Source organism: Stigmatopora argus, chromosome 1 (assembly GCF_051989625.1).
Source record: "Stigmatopora argus isolate UIUO_Sarg chromosome 1, RoL_Sarg_1.0, whole genome shotgun sequence".
Taxonomy (NCBI): Eukaryota; Metazoa; Chordata; class Actinopteri; order Syngnathiformes; family Syngnathidae; genus Stigmatopora; species Stigmatopora argus.
The window spans coordinates 6,571,957-6,592,237 of NC_135387.1; the positions used below are offsets into that span (position 1 = coordinate 6,571,957).

The 20,281-nt window shown below is 41.4% G+C and overlaps 1 protein-coding gene and 1 long non-coding RNA gene across 2 annotated transcripts in view; one reads left to right on the forward strand and one right to left on the reverse strand.

The window, feature by feature from the left end:
• On the reverse strand, positions 1-1,998 carry LOC144076067 (uncharacterized). The gene is made up of 4 exons (XR_013300725.1): positions 1,854-1,998; positions 1,408-1,555; positions 320-777; positions 1-173 (listed from the first exon to the last, which is right to left on the reverse strand). It is a non-coding gene; the product is annotated as an uncharacterized LOC144076067 (long non-coding RNA).
• An 8,179-nt stretch (positions 1,999-10,177) lies between these two features.
• skia (v-ski avian sarcoma viral oncogene homolog a) overlaps positions 10,178-20,281 on the forward strand; it is a 74,538-nt gene continuing 64,434 nt past the window's right edge. Inside the window, exon 1 of the mRNA XM_077615657.1 lies at positions 10,178-11,558. Coding sequence (XP_077471783.1) covers positions 10,641-11,558 — 918 coding nt within the window. The 5' untranslated portion in view covers positions 10,178-10,640. The remainder of the gene's footprint in view (positions 11,559-20,281) is intronic.

Sequence of the window (20,281 nt, forward strand, 5' to 3'; positions counted from 1 at the left end):
TGAGTTATATACAGAACATTTTAATACCTCTGGACTTAACATCAACATGCAAACATTACTATTGTCTCCAAAGCCTAGGGCACATTTGAGGGGCACTTGATCACCAGCTCATGTCCACGTTCATCTCTGACAGACACTGTGCAAGGTGGCTATCCCGGTCCATCTGGGAGGCCCTGGAGTGGCAGGAAAGATTTTTTTTAAAAGTATTTCATTCCAAAACCTATAGTTAAATTCCTGCCATAATGTAATATAAGAAGGTAGTACGAGGCAGTAATGGACAGTGTTAATGAGTGAACAAAGTACAGTTATTCGTACTCACTCAACAGGGAAGGCCAGCAGGCACATAGGGCAGCTGTTCAACTTTTCTTGAGCTTGTTCTCCACTTTTTGAGGCATGAAAGTGCTTTTCCTCATCCTCTTCCTCTTCACTTTCCATTATCACCTCAATCATATCAGCGTCTCTCATCCTATTGAGACAGCTGCCTTGTACCGGTGGTCTGTTTTCATTTTGTTCCATTCCTGCCCCAATGCGTGAGGGCCCAGCGACAGCGTCGAGATATGTTTGATCTTTTTCAATGCTAGCTTTTATAGTTTTACTCCCGCAGTCTTGCCGACTGAGGGAAGAATGCGACGTATCAGCAATGTCCAGTTCCGTTTTGTCCTGCTGGGGAAAGATAACTGGGAAATCTGGTTTCTTTTGCGACACCTGAGGAGATTTGGGAACCTTTTCATTCAATTTAGAGCACTTTTGTTCAGCTGGTGGCTCTGATGTGACTTCCTAAAACAAATGCAGAAAGCCTGTTAAATCAGTCAGCAAATACTCAATAACCTAAGAAAACCAGATGACTACTATTAATTATATTGTTAGCTGAAAATAAAAACAGTCATTATCATACTGACTGGTATAAAATATATGCAAGTATATCGTCACCGTCTTAAAATCGCTGCTTAAGTCACTTGTACTAAAATGACTAAAAATGTTAGTAAAAAATAATAATACAAAAAATAAGTTCTCCCAGGCTTGCGTAGGTTTTCTCTAGGTGCTTTGGTTTCCTCCCATTTCCCCAAAACCTGGGTGGTAGGCTGCTTGAACACTCTAAATTGCCCCGATCTATGAGTGTGAATGGTTGTCCGTCTCCTGGTGCCCTGCGATTGGCTGGCCACCAAGTTGGAGTTTCAAAGAGTTGGTTGGGATGGACTCCAGCACCCCCAACGACAGATACACGTAATTCTACAAGAGTGAGTCACATTCAGGTGGAAGTGTTTTTAACGCCATCCAAGTATTCGCCAACGGATCGCCACTCACCAACCAATTGAAGGGCACAAAAAGGCAAACCACTGTTCACGTACAAACTGAAGTAGTGATTGGAGCAAGTTATAGGGGGGGAAAAAATAAAAGTTCACATACTCTTGCTGATGGATGTGGAAAGTCAGGAATTTCCTCCCAATCTTGCTCATCAAAGTATGGCAGCGCTGCCTGTAGAGTCAAAGCCCACAATTCTTCCCCAGAAGATAGGTTTTCCTTCTTCCAAAATGGTAAATCACAATCTGTGGACCTTCAGATGACAATTTTCAATCTTCTAAAATAGATGGACTATTACACTGTGAAAAAGAGTTGTCTTTCTATTGAATGCTTACCATACCGCGAGTAATCACATTATTAGGACTACTATATTTATGAGTTGAAGTACACTATTCAATAGGAATAGTACTCTTACATCTTACATATATTGTTAGTTACATATAATTGCTAGTTCCCGCCATGCTTATTATTTCCACTTGTTTTAAAACTATTTAAAAAAATAAAAAACATGCATTGTCCTACTCCTCGTCAATTTGAAATGTTTCACCTACCTGGTCACATTGGTCTTTGATAATTTATGTTTTGTCTCCGGTGAGCCGGTGGAAGTTGTTTTAGTTGTCGAATCTTCGAGGGAAAACTTGCGTTTATTCATGTTGTTTGATTTCGTAGTTTCGCGGTACTTCCGTGTTTACACTGTGACGTCACTGTTTTGTGTCCAATTAAAGATCGTATTTTCATGAGAACCTCCCACGCAAGTGAGAAGCTATATTGAACATTTCGGAAGCTTATTGCATCCACCTTAAAAATACAAATAAAAATCAAATTAAGTTATTTTTGGGTTGTTTTTCAAATTTATATTTTTTTTGAAAACTCCGTTTTTCAAATTTATTTATTTTCTGTGGTTGTTTTTGATTTTTTTTGTTCTTTTTTCAAATTAATTTATTTTCTGGGGTCTCATTTCATCTCACTTTTTGAACCGCTTTATCGTCACTAGGGTCACGGAGGCTGTTGGAGCCTATCCGAGCAGTCTTCAGGCCAAAGGCAGGGGACACCCTGAATTGGTGGCCAGCCAATTGCAGGACAGACAAGGACACAAACAACCATTCACGCTCACACTCATACCTAGGAGCAATTTAGAGTGTCCAGTCAGCCTACCATGCATGTCTTTAGAATGTGAGAGGAAAACAGAGTACCCGGAGAAAACCCACACAGGCCAGGGGAGAACATGCAAACTCCTCACAGGTGGACCAACCCGGATTTGGATCCAGGTCCCCCACTGTGAGGCCGTCGCGCTAACCACCTGTGTGGATTTAATGTTGAAAAACAAAGAAGAAAAATAAATTGAAAAACGATGAAGGAAAAAAAAAAGTCAGAAAACAACCACAGAAAATACATTAATTTGAAAAACTGAGTTTTCTAAAAATAATTAATTAAAAAATCAACCCCAAAAATAAATTCATTTTAAAATCGGCTCAGGCTTTTTTTTTTAATTTAGCTTATTTTTAAGGTGAATGCAATAAGCTTCTATAGAAAATGGCCATGGAACTCAACTTTCTTTTTACATTGACTATTTGAAAAAAATATATATGTTTTTTTCCTTCTTGAGTGAAATTAAACAGAAGCTGTCCTGTTGCAGCTCAATTAATCATTCATTCATTTTCCGTACCGCTTATCCCATGTTTACCAAAATTCATATTTTTAAATGCAGACTGAAGAGGGAAACACCTTTGCACAAAGTATGATGACTGTGTCTTTGGACAATTTGGGAACATTTAGTAGATTGATTTCATGTTTTTAGAAGCTTCTGATCTGTTAACTCATTAGATGCCAATGGGGCCATTTAGTATCCAGTCCTTTATAACTGGGAGGGCTCGCCGTGAATGATCACTGCCAGCTCTCTAGGTTAAAACCAATTGGGCGATGTGAAAATGTTCATTGTCATTCACTTTGGGCAATTTACAGTGCTCAATCAGCCTACCCTATCCAGCGAAAACCCACAGAAGCCCAGGAAGAACATGCAAACTGTGAGGACCGACATGGGATTGAAGCCTTGACCCCAGAACTGTGAGGCCAACAAGCTAACCACTCATCCGCCTCTTCCTATTATTACCATATTATATTAAAGTGACTAAAAAAACCTATTAAACACAAACTACTGCCAGCAACATTACTCCAAAGTGCGGTTTTCAAATTCTCTCCCTCTTTTATTTTGTACAGATAGACCACAGAAATAATTATGAAGTTTTATTGTGTTTATCCACAAGAGAGCACTCATGCTTTTGGGATGGGTGTTTCATTGTTGGATATTTTTTTCCAGTTTGAATTGGAATATTGTTCTTTTTTTGGTCTAATATGGTAATGTGTAATCCGTTGTATTATAATAACTACAGTTCATATAGATTACTTTTACAATTACAATATGCACACAGGGAAAAATACATTTTGGAGACTAGAAGTCTGATGAAGCTAAAATGTAGGTAATTGTTTGCAGCCTTTAAAGAGCATTCATTTCACTCATTGGCTCCCACTGACAGGGTTGGATATCCAAACCATTTTGAGTTGTTTAAGTGGGACATGTTCATTCCCTCTACCGCCATCATTAGCATTAAAAAAATGAAGATTCCAACCAGTTCTCGCAGTTTAAAGGAATTGGACGTCTACTGTTGTCAATGGCAGGCAATGAGTCAACTGAAAGCTTCTCCCAGTTTAAATGAATTGGATTCCGATAATTGTATTATTAGGGGTCAGAGTGCTTTTTTTAAACCCATTTCATCAACATTTTATTGCTTTTCGATTGTATTTGGCGGCCCGGTGGTGCGAGTGGCTAGCGCATCGGCCTCAAAGCTCTGGGGTCTTGGGTTCAAATCCAGGTCACGTCCACTGGGTACTCTGGTTTCCTCCCACATTCCAAAAACATGCATTGTAGGCTAGACTCTATATTGTCCCTGCGTATGGGTGTGGGTGTGCATGGTTGTCCGTCTCCTTGTGCTCTGCAATTGGCTGGCCACCGATTCCTGGTGTCCCCCGCCTCTGGCCCGGAGATAGCTGAGATTGGCTCCACCACCCCCCACGACCCTAATGAGGATAAAGCGGTTCAGAAAATGAGATGAGAGACCATTGTATTCAAATTGTCATGAAATTATTATTTAAACATTCATTTATTCATCTTGCGTACCGCACATACGTACCTTCAGGCGAAAGGCAGACTACACCCTAAACTTGTCGCCAGTCAAGTCGGAGGGCACACAAGGAGACTGACGAACATCTGCATTCACATTAATCATGCCACCAGCGTGTGTGTCCACAAATGTCAACATGTCCATGTGTGTGCACGCTATTTATTTGCGGTTACATTATTTTTCTCTTCTCATTTTCTGAACCGCTTTATCCTCATTTGGGTCGCTAGGGGTGCTGGAGCATATCCTAGCTGACTTCGGATCAGAGGCAGGGGACACGCTGTATCGGTGGCCAGCCGATCGCAGGGCACAATACAATGTGACAATACATATAAATGAACATATACATATTCATGTTAATGAACATATATATCCTCCTGACTACCAGTAGTTCGAATTTTTCCTCTGTAGAGGACATTTGTAAACCTAGTAAATACCTCCCACCCAGTGCATCCAATCGCATTCACTCCTTTTGACGACATTCAGAGCTCTCCAATGATACCCAATTTATTTTGCAGTGTTCCAATTACTTCGCATAGATTGGAGAATTTCAAATTAAATGTGATTGGATACATTTTTTTCCTGGTAGTCAGGAGGTTAAGTCAATATGTAAGATTATAGCCAAAGGCTGATTTTCATCTTTATTCGCTTGTGCAGGTTGAAGATAAAATCAATAAGGCTATACAGGACCAAAGACTAGAAAGCAGCATAGAAACAATGGGACATATACAAGTAGCACAGGTCTAGGCTGTGTTGTGCTCACATTGTTGTTCATCCAGCAGTCAGACTTTAAGATGATTACCGAAGAAACTCCTGAAATTTATATATGTATATATATATATATATATATATATATATATATATATATATATATATATATATATATATATATATGTGTATATGTATACACATGTATATGTATATTATATTATATATATATATATATATATATACACATATATAATTTGAAAAATAGATAAGATAGACATCATAGCTGGTATTTCTTCTCAACAAAATGAGTTAAAAAATGAGTTACAGCAGGGTCATCAGCTGCAACAGTATAATACTTTATTTCCTCAGTGAGGACACATGAGGTGGAAACTTCACGGAATAGCGGTGGGAATTTCTGAGCCCTGTAAGCTTTTGGCCGGCAGATATGGACCAATGGAGATTGGCAAGCCCGATGCAATGGAAACAACACGAGAACATTCAGAAAAGAAAGAACAGAGAATCACAACCAAAACGGAAAACAGCATTATGGGGCAAACCTCTTTAAAATTTGGTGACCGCATTTCTTTGGCAGCTGACCTGCATAAAACCGGTGTTTAAGAAGGCCTATTACGGGGGAGGGGATATGAGCTGATGTTTCTTTTTTTGTTTTGTTTTTTTTCTTCAAGCTTTGCAGTGAAATAGGCAGTGGTCTGGTCCTGTCGTACATAGTGCTACTCTGAGAAAAAGACAGGCAGCGCCAGGAAAGAAACTTGACGTCATTCCATGTGATGCTGTTTGGTGTTCTGCTACCATGGAGATCCTAGCGACGATGAGCAGAGCAGATGTAATGTTAGAGGCCGACCAGCACCAATTTAACCACTTGAACAATCAAATGTAAGAACTAAACGCAGCATAGAAATAAATAATAGTCTTTGGTTGTTGTCGAGCACAAAACATAAGGATAGAACCACTTTGTTTTCAGACAAAGCACTGCATTCAACTTTCTATTGTTTGTATCTTCCATTCTTCTATAAATTCAACTTTCTTTTATCTGTTGATCCCTCTCAAATGAATACCATTCTGATGGTGTCGAGAGGTTTGTACGGGTATTTGAACCATTCAGTTGGATGACACAGTACTTCAATGTGGAATGCTACATCAACAAGGACTACAATTGACATAACTCGGCTAGAGCGGTAATGTTGTTGTAAATGGTGAATTTTCTTTTTCAATAGAAACTAATCTAGGTGGGGAAGTGAATGGCTCGGTTTGCAATACCACTCAAGAAACAGTGGCATGTAGCCGTGACATTTAGAATTCTCTCTTATTGATGTTAGAACACGGATAATTGGTGTCGTTGGTGGTTTTTCTATGATGCTTAACCCTATTCATAGTCATCGAGCATTCTTACCAAAGACCTGGCTGTCTATTGCATTCAGTGAGAGCTTTTAAAATACATTTTCATTCTTATTAACAGGCACAACACATTCACATTTTTTGAATACTATTATTTTACCTGTTATTTGATGCCATTGAGGGCAATAGATGTCCAATCTATTTGAATTGGAAGGAAAGTTCATTTGCAGCCAGCCATCCTATCTTAAATAGATTGGATGTCTATTTGTAACAAACTAACTTACACTAGGAATCCTGGGTTCAAATCCAGGTCGGTCCACCTATGTGGAGTTTGCATTTTCTCCCCGGGCCTATGTGGGTTTTCTCTGGGTACTCCGGTTTCCTCCCACATTCCAAAGACATGCACCGTAGGCTGATTGGACACTTTTAATTCCCCTAGGTATGAATGTGAGCAGGAATGGTTGTTTGTCTCCTTGTGCCCTGCGATTGGCTGGCCACGAATTCAGAGTGCCCCCCGCTGGGATAGGCTCCAGCACCCCCCGCATCCCTAGGGAGGATAAAGCAGTTTAGAAAATGAGATGAGAGATGAGATGAGCAGAAGGATCAACAGAGTCACATGATCTGCTGTCTATTGACATCAATGGCACCGATAGACGTACTGAGTTAGAATCAGTAGAATTTGGATGGCTAGTTTGACATGTTTTTCCAGATGTAATACTTAGCTCAAAGAGCAAACTGTTATAAATCAAAGAAATTGGCCTCTATATTTTTATGCACATTGTATACTCGTCCCATTTTTAAGGGACACATAGTAAAAAGAAAGCTACAATAGTGTTCATTATTATGTATTTTTTTAAATAATCATTTTAACACTCCCCGCGACCCTAATGAGGATAAAGCGGTTGAGAAAATGAGATGAGATGAGATTTAAAGACTATTTGTTAGGGTTATCATTATTATAAATGATAACCCTAACACTATTCATCAACAGCAATTCAGTTTTACCATGAGAGTATTGTTCTTCAATTTCTCATTGAAGAAATTGGTGTCCGACATGACGATTTTGCCCCATTTAATTTAATTTATTTCATTTTAATTTTAGACGAGAGAAACCTTTCATTTTACTGTAAGGTTATCACGTTGCAGTGGCAGCAGTGCCTGGCTGGGGGGCGCCACCAGAGCAGCCAACTATGGCACTTCCCTTGAAGTTGAACTTGACACGTTGAGTCAATGGGTTTTGGTTTTTCTTCACCAACTTTCTCTTTCTGTGACACGTCCTGTTTTAACATTCAGAGAGAAACTGAGTGGAAGTAAGGACTTCAATTCACAAGTCACAAGTCACAAGTGGCCGGATGTGTCAAAATGATGAGGGCAGCCTCATTTGTATGGCACAGAAGCAGTGCAGGCCGCAAACCCCACACGCAGTAAAGCTCAATTTTCAGAATATAGTATATTATGTTTTACAAGTTAAGTACTATTTCAGGCTCATTCATGGCAAAAAATAATGGATTAAAAACAGCCAGCAACCAACCCATTTATGAAAACAAGTAAAATAAAAATAAAATTCACTAAGCTGCCGTCTCAAATTAACCTATGTAAATATTTCCATGTGGCCTGGTGGTGCAAGTGGTTAGTGCGTCGGCCTCACAGCTCTGGGGTTCTGGGTTCGAATCCAGATCAGTCTACCTGTATGGAGTTTTCATGTTCTCCTCGGGCCTGCGTGGGTTTCCTACGAGTACTCTGGTTTCCTCCCACATTCCAAAAAACATGCATGGTAGACTGATTGGACACTCTAAATTGCCCCCAGGTACGGTTCTGAGTGTGCATGGTTGTCTGTATCGCTGTGCCCTGAGATCGGCTGACCACCGATTCAGGGTGTCCCCTGCCTCTGGCCCAGAGTCAGCTGGGATAGGCTCCAGCACCCCCGTGACCCCAATGGGGATAAAACAATTCCGAAAATGAGATGAGATTAAATATTTCCATCAAAATGTACAATAGCAACGCCTGATGGTAGGGGGTTTACTCGCCTTACTTCGGCGTGGGCAGGCGCAGGCTCGATTCCCACTGGTGGCAGTATGATTGTGAGTGTGGATGATCGTTTGTCTCTACAGGTGACCTAGAGCTGACTAGCGACCAGTCTAGGGCAGGGTGGAAATGAAATGGACGTCTATAATTGTGAATGGCACGCAATGAATTAAATATACTATGATTTTTTTTAAAGGAAAGACACAACTAGAGTTTTTAACCATAACCATTTTAATTGCATTAATTTTCCATAATTGCATGTATGAATCAAAACATAATAATTAATAACTGAAAAATAATTGAGTTATAATGGTGACCTAGTTTGTCCTAATGTTGATATTGCGGCCTACATGACCCAAAATGTTACCCAAACTTGCCCTCAAGGACTGTAGTGCGTGTACGGTTTTCAGTCAGATGAGGATACATTTTCACCAATCTGGGGTCTTAAACGTGTAATCAGTTGCCTGTCATCAGGTGCTGCTGGGTTCCGAAGAAACCTCATTGGTCAAGCCAGAGTTGCCCTACTCTGGTCCTCGAGGGCCCTTATCCACTCTGATTTCCATATGTCCGCCCCCCTCTAGCACACCTGTATCAAATGATGAACTCATCAGCAAGCTGTCCAGAAGCTTAATAACAATCCTGATTATTTGATTCAGGTGTGTTGTTGCAGGAAAACATGGAAAACAAACTAGATAGGAACCCCCGAGCACCGAAGTTGGGCACCCCTGGGTCAAAGTGTCTGTGCTGGATCAGTTGGAACAAGAAATACCTGCACCCACTGCGACCCCTTGTGCAATAGTTTGGACACCCCTGTCATATGTGGATGGGAGGTCTTCATGGGGTTTAATTTGTTTTCTAAAAAATTGAATTTAAAGATGGGCGGCCCAGCGGCCGAGTGGTTAGCGAGTCGGCCTCACAGTGGGGGACCTGGGTTCAAATCCAGGTCGTTCCACCTGTGTGGAGTTTGCATGTTGTCCTTCGTGGGTTTTCTCCAGGTATTCTGGTTTCCTCCCACATTCCAAAAATATGCATGGTAGGCTGAATGGACACTCTAAATTGCCTCTAGGTATAAGTGTGAGCGTGAATGGTTGTTTGTCTCCTTGTGTCCTGCAATTGGCTGGCCGCCAATTCAGGGTGTCCCCCGCCTCTGGCCTGAAGTCAGCTGCTCCAGCACCCCCTGCGACACTAGTGAGGATAATGCGGTTCCGAAAATGAGATGAGATGAGAATTTAAAGATCCAAAATTGTCATGTTAATGGTTAATCAGGTAACTAGGTGGTTTCCTGTCTGGCTGTGTGCTGGCCAGCAGGGGTGGGGGTGCAGGCTGTTCCCTGGAACAGCCGTGCCTGCAGAGTCACTCACATTCCTGGCTTGGATTCAATGACTGAGCCAGACACACAAACACGGAGGGGAGGGGAGCGCGTGCGCGTGCGTGTGACCGAGACAGACTGGGCGAGAGAGAGAGAGAGGGAGAGAGAGAGAGAGAGAGAGAGAGAGAGAGACAGAGAGAGAGAGAGAGAGAGACAGAGAGAGAGAGAGAGAGAGAGAGAGAGAGAGAGAGAGAGAGGGAGAGAGACAGAGAGAGAGAGACAGAAGAGAAAAAAAACTCATCACCATACAGTCAGTCACAGTGAACTGCGGGGGCCGACGGAGCTGTCCTCGAGAGCGGAAAAAGACTAAACTAGACGATTCAAATTCAATGCGTATCGACTTTTCCAGCGTCTTTCGCTTCGGAATTGGACGCGGGGAACTTTTTTTGTGGCGGAGTTTGGAAAAGCAGCCCCCATTTCTCGTCGCCATGGACAGTGCGAGATCAGGGAGCCACTGACCGGCGTCCACTCTTTTTCGTCCCAGGAATTATAAACTCGGATTTTACATTTTTTGTATTTTTGATTTTTATTTTATTTTTAATTTCTGTGGTTCAACTCGCACGTTTGATGAAGTACTCGGAAGTTCGAGGCAATTCACGGACGCGGTGGATTTTTCCGTTTCAGGCGCGCCAAGTGGCTGGTGGTCCCCGGTCCGAGCAGACGAGGAGAGGGCTGTTCTCTGGTAAAGTTTGGGGGAAAACATGGAGACCTTAAGTCGGCAGAGCTTCCAGCCTCACCCGGGACTGCAGCAAACTCTCAAGCAGTTTCACCTCAGCTCTATGAGCTCTCTAGGCGGGCCGGCCGCCTTCTCCGCCCGCTGGCAACATGAGCTCCTCTTCAAGAAGGAGGGCAAGGAGCCCGAGCCGCCGGTCCTGCAGCATCTGCCGCCGCCAGTGATGCCCGGTCCGCTCTTCATCCCATCGGACCGCTCCACCGAGCGCTGCGAGACCGTGCTGGAGGGCGAGACCATCTCCTGCTTCGTGGTGGGTGGCGAGAAGCGGCTGTGTCTGCCCCAGATCCTCAACACGGTGTTGCGGGACTTCAGCCTGCAGCAGATTAACTCGGTGTGCGACGAGCTGCACATCTACTGCTCCCGGTGCACCGCCGACCAGTTGGAGATCCTCAAGGTGATGGGGATCCTGCCCTTCTCGGCGCCCTCCTGCGGCCTCATCACCAAGACGGACGCCGAGCGCCTGTGCCACGCGCTCATCTACGGGGGCACCTATCCTCCTCGCTGCAAGAAGGAGGCCAGCGGCGGAGGAGCGCTGGAGTTGGAGTTGGAGCTCACCGAGAGGAGCTTTAAGATCTACCACGAGTGCTTCGGCAAGTGCAAGGGCTTGTTCGTGCCCGAGCTCTACACCAGCCCCAACGCGGCCTGCATCCAGTGCATGGACTGCAGACTCATGTACCCCACGCACAAGTTTGTGGTGCACAGCCACAAGGCCCAAGAGAACAGGACTTGCCACTGGGGCTTCGATTCGGCCAACTGGAGGGCCTACGTCCTCCTGGGCCAGGATTACACGGGCAAGGACGAGAAGAGCCGCCTGGAGCAGCTGCTGGATGAAGTCAAGGAGAAGTTTGATTTCGCCAACAGGTACAAGAGAAAAGCCTCGTCCAGGGTGAGTTCCCTCATTTAGAAACTACAGTCATACCTCTATTGGTTCCAGAACTGTTTTCCTAACTTGAACATTTTGTAAATAGAGCAGTACTTTATTAGTAAATCCTCTAATTTTAATCATAATAAGATTACATATAATCCGATTTCGGAATCGTTTTTGAGGTTCATACGATTCCTGTTGATAAAACTTTGATGAGAATGACTTTATATTGTTAATATAGGCGATATAGTTTTAAATTAGAAGATTTTCAGCCGGTGATGTTCCTTGAGATTTGTTCAATGCAAAAAGTGTACCGCAGCTCAAAAAAGGTTGGGAAACACTGCTGTAGGGGACAACCGGGTGTCTGCCTTGGACATTCCTCCCTTTTTTTATGAAGAGCTTCCAATCCACAAATCTTTGAATAATCATTTTTGACATGCATTCATTAGCACCAAGCTTAAACCTTTGCAGGCCAAGTGACTATTTTAGGCGATTAGAACAAACTTAATTTAAACTTGGCTTCCACACACTATATGTGAACGTCACATTTTGGAACATGTCGGCTACAATATTAACACTTGGTGTGTGTGATACAAGATACTTTTTAATATCAATAATGAATGCATTACTACTAATTTTTAATGAATAAACTAATGTTTAAGTCGATAAATGGTTTATAAAACCAAATATATCAAATTAAAATGAATTCAAATAAAAATATGGTTATGACCCTCAGTGACAATTCATTTTTTTCCATTTCACAATATTTAACCGCTAAATGCTCATATTTCAATGCCATTGACGACACTGGACATTCAGTGCATTTGGAATGGGAGGGTTGACAACCATTATCTGCTGCGAGCCTCTCCTCATCAAAAATGGATTGGACATTTAGCACAGTCAATGGCAACCAATATTTTAAATGACTGCCTAATGGTTTAATATTTTGATTTGGATTTTACATCTATTTTTGAAACAGTAATTAAATATCAATCAAAGACAGACAGACACTTTGTCAGCTTTAATTTAAGTGTGATTTTCTTTAAAAATGATGACAACATCTGATTGGAGTTCATGTGTGCTCTTAATTAATCATCTTAATATACATACAGGTAACATTAACAGGACGGCACTATAACGTTTCTAATCAATTCGAATGAGTTTACAAAAAAGAATAGGTTTAAAATGTTGGTTCAAAATAAGACAGAAATCATTTGAACTGTTACATGTGTGACAATCAACCCCAACTTGTTTTTGGGATATAAGCTAAGTCAATTGCTAGCATTCAACTGACCATTCATTCATTCATTCATTTTATGAACCGCTTATCCTCACAAAGGTTGCAGGGGTGCTGGAGCCTATCCCAGCTGACTATGGGCACTAGGCTGGGCACACCATGAATTGGTGGCCAGAGCACAAGGAGACGGACAACTATACACACTCACACTCACCTAGGAGCAATTTAGAGTATTCAACCAGCCTACCATGCATGTTTTTGGGAAGTTGTAGGTAACCGCAGTACCCGGAGAAAACCCACGCAATCCCGGGGAGAACATGCGACCCCAGAACTGTAAAGCCAGCGTGCTAACCACTTACCCACCGGCCCTCAACTGACTAATGAATGAGAAAAACTACACAATTATAAAGACCTGGGCATTTTTAATTTGAACATAAATAAGCAATTGTCTGTTACCTCAAAGTGATGTGAGACATGACAGTAAAAAGAATGTCATATTTTTTTACTGAGCACAATTGTGATCATTCTGATACTCATGTTGTGCAATACCACCCTCTAGTGTTCGAGTAATAGCAAGTGTGACAGCGAACCTATGGTACAACTAACCCCGCTCCCCCTTACTTCAGCGTCAATGTGCATTTAATTTATTCGCTGCCTTTGACGGCAGTAGACGTCCAATCCATTTGAAGTTCAAATGGATTGGATGCCAATCGCCGTCAATGGCAACATATCCTATTGGCTGAATGGAAATGACACGCTAAAAGTAACACCTTGCTCAGAAGTGTGTTTTAATGAGTGTTTGATCACCATTTGCATGTTATTACTAATTAGCCCCCACACAGTGATGACACTAAAACACCTCTGGTGGCAATAAAGCCATTATTTGCAGGGGAAACACCTCTCAGCCTCAGTTTTATTGGGCCTTACTGTAAATAGAATCCCGTTTCCCAACAAATGCCTCATGAGGACTGTGTAAACACAATATTTGAGGTAAAATGAAAACAGAAAAAGACTGACTCAAATCACTTTTTCTGTATACACGCCAATGGGAAACTTTACTTTATACATCCTGTGGTATGCTTTGATTTATTGCACGTGTGTGTGGTCGTTGCACTGATGCCTGTTGGTTTTGATTATCATAGCAAGTTCAGCCAGTTCGACATATGTGTTGGTGTGTTTTTATGTTTGAAATATTTGGTGACTACATAGCTCTCTCTTCTTGCTGCATAGATGAAGTGATTTAATATTGTCGTTTTTGTAGTGTTGCTTGTGCTCACATTTTTTCCCAAATCCAAACATTCCCCGGTTATTTGAAGTTGAAAAAAACCTTTACAGTAAAGTAATGCCAGCTGTGGTTGCCAGAGTTTTACCATCAACTCTTTCAGTGCCACCGACGATGATGTGGTTCTCAATAATCTTCTGCTTTGAATTTGAATGAGTTTATCACTAGTAGGTCAATCCAAATAAAATGTGTGTACGTGTGTGTGTGGAGAGGGGGGGGGGGGGGGGTTGTTGTTTTCTAGGTCGGATTGAAGAAACATTCGTTTAATGCAAGGAGTTCTAAAAAACAAGCAAAATGTATAAAGTTTGATTTCAAATTAACAACAAATTACTGTAAAAAGAATTGCATTTTCTATTGTTATTCTACACAACAAAATGAGTGTCCCGCACAGAGGATTACCCCAGAGGAACATGCCAAGGAAAGAGAAATGTATGTGTAACCAGTTTGATGGTGACGATGCTGCACTACATTTCTCCCCCCATCAAGGGTTTGAATCCACATGTTCACCGTGGCAATTAAGCATGTTAACTACTAAATCAACAACGTAGTCTAGTTTTATCAGTGCGGACGCTCTTTTTGGTTCTTAGGGAGCAAGATTTTCCTAAGCCTCCATGTATACGCATAGTACTTTCTTCAATGGGTTTACATATAGATCAGAGTATGAAATAATTTTCTGTGCCATAATTTTCATTTATCAAATTACAAAAATCTACCCCAAAATCTACACTTACCCAATCCTAATACTGTTTTATGTGTGTTTTATGGTTTTCCCTTCTGTTTTTTATTGTAATAATCTGGGAATTACAGCTGCGAGCAGTTTATCACAAAAATATCTTGTGTTTTTTCGTTTTTTACAATGTCGTAAGAGTTATAACTTAGTAGCCTTGATGACAAATGTCAAGTATGAGCAATTGACAGACAGGTAAAATAATATGAATGCATTATACACCATTGATGCGCCTGTAGCAGTTTTCAGGGAGAAGAAAGAAAGAAGTTTGTGTGGGAGATTGATAGAAGAATCCCACCCCCACCCCGCCCCTAGGAAAAAAGACTAGTGATGCCATTTGCATGAACTGTTACACATGAATGGGGTTGATGAAGCAGGGTTTAGAAGTATTGTGGTGGAAACATAATATGATCCCAACAAAGAGGAGCATTCAGCAAACATCAGGCCCACCCCTCCCCCGAACATCCACCTACCCCAGGCCGGCAACCCACCTCTGACACACACAAACACATTGATCCTCACCCTCTCGTACCGAGTCTTTACTGAGATCTGATTGCCAGGAGAGTGGACTCGCGGGTCAAAACACTTGGTTTTGATCAGGCGCGGTGACGCAGTGTTTGTCCCGCACAGTGGATTCCCCCAGAGGAACATGCCAAGGAAAGAGAAATTGGAGAGACCCTTAATGTCCTGGAGAGTGCCAAAGTCTTGCCATGCATGGTGAATACCCACTCCTGGTACACACGTTCATTCAAGCTAGAGTGGGCACACCTCAAGGACCCCATTTTCTAGGGCCTCTTCTACTTTCATAGAAGAGCCCGCAGGCCACTCAAGTGTTATGCCAAAGGCTCATTTGCTTTTTAATCTGACTCCTTCATCCCACCCCCACCGCCCGAATACCCTGTTTCAAGAAACGCTAATGAGGGAATACATGCTGGGTAGGAGTTGAGGAAAATTGCTAAACTTACGGCAACAGAGCTCCCCTTTGTCAGCACATTTAAGCAAAGATGAGGCACTTTGAAAATGTTCTTGGAGCATGCCAGCGAAAAGTGCCAGCCTGTGCTTCCTTATGCCTTTTTCAAGAAACGCTGTCATCTGTGTGCCGTCAGCAGCGGAACTGTACGGCCTCTGTGAATATTAATGAGCGTGTTACAGCAGAGTTAGCGGCAGTCTCGAAAGCAGACAGACGCAGGAAATGATATTGCCACACTCTCGCCTTGCAGACACTCCTCTAAGAGCTTCCTCCCCAGACACATGCACGCAGAAAAGGGAACATGACAAAATGCAACTTTTTGGGGGCCCGTGACTTTAGTTTCAGAAACTGTTTGAAGCTTATGTTCAGAATAAAAGAAGATCTAGATTATTATTTTTGTTTAAGCAAACATAGCTGTTGAGGTTGTAACTAGTGAAAATGTCTTCTGGGTCAACACGGTTTTGTCTCTGGTTTCTTGGTGGGATGGAAAACACCCAAGTAGGATCGTATGAACATTCTGGAGGTTGTTGATTATATAAGAGACCAGTGGTTAAACATAATTTTAATCCTAGGTTGTGGTCATTCAGTCTGGAGTATTATGTGTGGTTTCTCCCGGTGCTGTTTTTGTAGCCCTCAACCCACTGTCAGTAAAGACACGTAGCAAGTTACCTCGACACAATCTAGATCTGGGGATAAAATGGTTGTGTGGACATTTAGCTTTTCATGGTATGGATGAAATTAGCCAAAATTATGCATCATCATGTGTATCATCTACTTAAATAGTGTGATATTCTAACACAGTGTGTGATATTCTGGCACGGAATCAATGAGTGGATGATTCCTGTAAACAACAAATGTTTGGCTTTAAAATCCTCTAATTGTAAGTTTTATTTTCATCCCAGTCAAATCATCTTGCTATTCCACTGAAAGTGGCAGGAAATGAGACCAATTAAGCAAACAGCACTTTGATTGAATTATAGGTAGTGCTGGGCAAAATGACAAACTGTCCCACAAAAAGATACCAGAATCATCAATTTTGAGAATTAATTATAAAATGCAGTGTATACAAGTCAGTACCAGTATTTCTTAAAAAACAAACAAACAGATATACAGCTAACTAATTGGCCACCATTCATAGTGATACGCGCCCAATATCTTTGAACTAGAGGTTTGAATGATCATGCTCCAATGATAAAGACAGCGATATACTTTGTGCAATCCAACCTGCATATCCATTAAGGAGTTGGGTTTTTAAGGAAGAACATGTTTTGTGTTGCCATGTCATAAAGCCATGAAAGTAGAGGCCATTTTTGTTTTGTTAAAATCTTAATTTGGTTTTCACTGTGTGAAGACTTGGTTTTTGTTTAATCCCACCACCAAAATTCCTTTACTTTTCCTCTGGATATTTGGCCTCTATCTGAAGGGGCTGCTTGTTTCAGGGGCGAGGTGGGGCATTGGTGCTGCTGGGGACTCAGAGGAAGTGAACTCCCAGAGGGGCTAACAGTCCATGTCCTACTTCATATGCAAAGTGCAGTGTTGGCTAAGCCTGCTGACAGCCAGCCATGTCCACGCAGTGGACAGGACAACAGCTGGTGGCTGTCCATTTCAATGGCTGCAGAGGGAATATTTCCATCCGCTTTTCGCTGCATGCTGATCAGCAAATTTGACAGTTGGAAACGTCTGCTGAAAATCCTGAATTAGCACTTGAGTAGTTTTAACGCCCTTTTTTAGCCCATTCATTTATTTTTCTCGATTTTTTTCCCTTTATTTTTGGAAAGGAGTGGTATTACTTGATAAGCCTGTCAGTCAGTATTTGTTATGGAGGGCCAAATGTCAAATGTGACTGAAGACTGAATCACTTCCAAAGCCAAATTTCAATGGTTTAGCGGTTGGTCCGCCCTGAAAACTACAGTTGGTATTTAGCCAGATTATACAATGAAGGGAGGACATTCGAAAAACACAATCTCAAAATCAAAAAACACTCAACACAATTTGATACAGTATAATAATAATTGCAAATAAATACTACAAAATGGAAGCCAGTAAAAATAAGGATGCACAATTAGAAGTTAAATAGAGGTTTTTCCAGATTCTCTTATTACACACATGGCTGTATTTTTTATGGAAGCATATTACTATTCCCCCGACAGAGGCTCAGCCACAAATCTGCACAAGTGTTTGAATTGCTCCTCGTTTTAATTTCTTCTTGTAGAGTCACCATCATGCTCAAATTTGCGCATGAAAATGTTTGCTCACAACTCTTTTCTTTTGGCCTTAGGTGTTCGTTTCAATGGCTCTTTTGTTTATGGGAAGAAATATTTCCATCCCGTTGAACACAATAGACTTTTTTGTTGTTGCATTTTTAGATTTGAGTGTTATTTTTCAGTTTAAAATTCAAACAAGAGCAAGCTTAATATTTATAGAATTTGCAGGACCTTCATGGAACAGAATTTAAAATATGTATGTTGTTTACATTAGAGCAGGGGTCGGGAACCTTTTTGACGAAGAGAGCCACAAACAATTCATATTTTCAAATGTTATTCCTTGTGAGCCATACTACGAATTTAAAAGTCAAAATACATACATGTAAACGAGTGCCTTTTCAATTTTTTTTGGTAATTTCACCACTTTTAAAGTGGAAAAAATGAATATTTTTTAAGAGATTCTTATGCTGTTGCTAATCAATGAGAGGGTGCATTCCAGAAGAGTCTACTGCAAAAAAATGAAGATTAAAACAAAAAAAGAAGAAGATTAAAGCAGTTCTAAATGTAATATCTCAGTTCTGTCAATAGCGATTTCCATATTTTAGCTCACAGGTTAGCAAAGAGCCAGATGCACCCATCAAAAGAGCCACATGTGGCTCCCGAGCCATAGGTTCCCTACCCCTGCATTAGAGAAACAAAATCTTAAATCTCTCCCAAAAAGCTATTGACTTTTTTTCAATTCTGGCCAGCAATTGTCAGACAATCTGAAGCTTCTAAATGCTTTTCCAAAATACACAAACGCATGAATAAGAAATGACCTAAGGAGAAGACAAAAAAGTATTCTAATATCTAGTTTTTCACACTAACTAACCACGTTATTAGTTGAGGTCTACGGACCCTGAACAATTTACGGTTCACGTGATGTAAAAATAAATAATGTATCGATTTTATTCCCGTAATTTTATGACTTTTTTCCCAACATGACTTCAATCTCTTAATATTACGCAAAAAGGAGTTTTGTGGTCGCTCAGACTTTTCATCGCCAAAAGTTGATGCCCATGAAACCAAATAACTTCCGGTTCACGTTAAATAAAATAAAAAACGTTAATCTTGTCATATTACGATGTGAATCTTTTAATATAGCAATATGAACTTATTGTTCGTCATATTTCCTTTTTAATATTAGAATTTTTCTCTCGGAAAATTACATTGTATGGCTTCTTGGCAGGTAATTTCCCCGGCACAACTGACCATCGCTCACAGCAACCCACTGTGCCAGTACTTGGTCGTTTGGTCGCCGGTCTTTTGGTCGCCCGGAAGGTTATTTATAATTACCATTTAAATCGTTGCTCAAATTCTTTAAATACAGACTGCAAATTTTTTTAGTCATACTTGATGCCCTATTAATTATTAGGCTAAAGAAAAGCTCCAAATTTCCCGTACTTTTATTGTGTTTTGTTGGAGAACTTGTTAAGACCCTGACTGATGTCCCTTCCTAAGGGGACAACTCATGTACATACAAACTCTTATACACTCACACGTCCGCTCAGTGAAACTGCTCAGGGCCATTGTTGGCTTTTATTGATGCGTAGACCATGTTGTTTTACCTCGTTTTGTCACCGGTCTTTTGGTCCCCCGTTGTTTGGGTCCGGGCGACCAAAAGACCGCGACCATAAGTCCGGCGACCAAAAGACGGCGACCTAAAGACGGGTGACCAAACGACCGCACACGCATTGTGCCACAGCACAGTTTTTTGGTCAGTTGTGGTTATTTTGCAGTCATATGGCAGCTATTCGTGTTTCTCTTATTGTTATTTGCATTTGTGTTTTGTAATTTACCTGATACTTCCCAGCCACCGTGAACATTGCAGAGATCAGTGTTTAACTCAAGCTTGTGATAAATTATCAATGTACCCCATAGTTAAAAAAGAATTATTTGGTAAGCATGTCAGACGAGTCCAACCTTGTCTTTAAACGCTAGTATCAATTCAACAGGTGTGAGTTCAAGCCTTTGTTTAATCCACTTTTATAGTCTCAGTTTCTTCTTCTGTTATGAATGGTATACCGTAACCGGACGTTTGGTCACCGGACTTTTGGTCGCCAGACGTTTGGTCACGGACGTTTGGTCGCCCGGACGTTTGGTCGCCCGGACCCAAACAACCGGCAACCAAACGTCCGGCGACCAAAAGTCTGGCGACCAAAAGTCTGGCGACAAAACAAGGTAAAACAACACGGTCTACGCATCAATAAAAGCCAACAATGGCCCTGAGCAGTTTCACTGAGTGGACGTGTGAGTGTATAAGAGTTTGTATGTACATGAGTTGT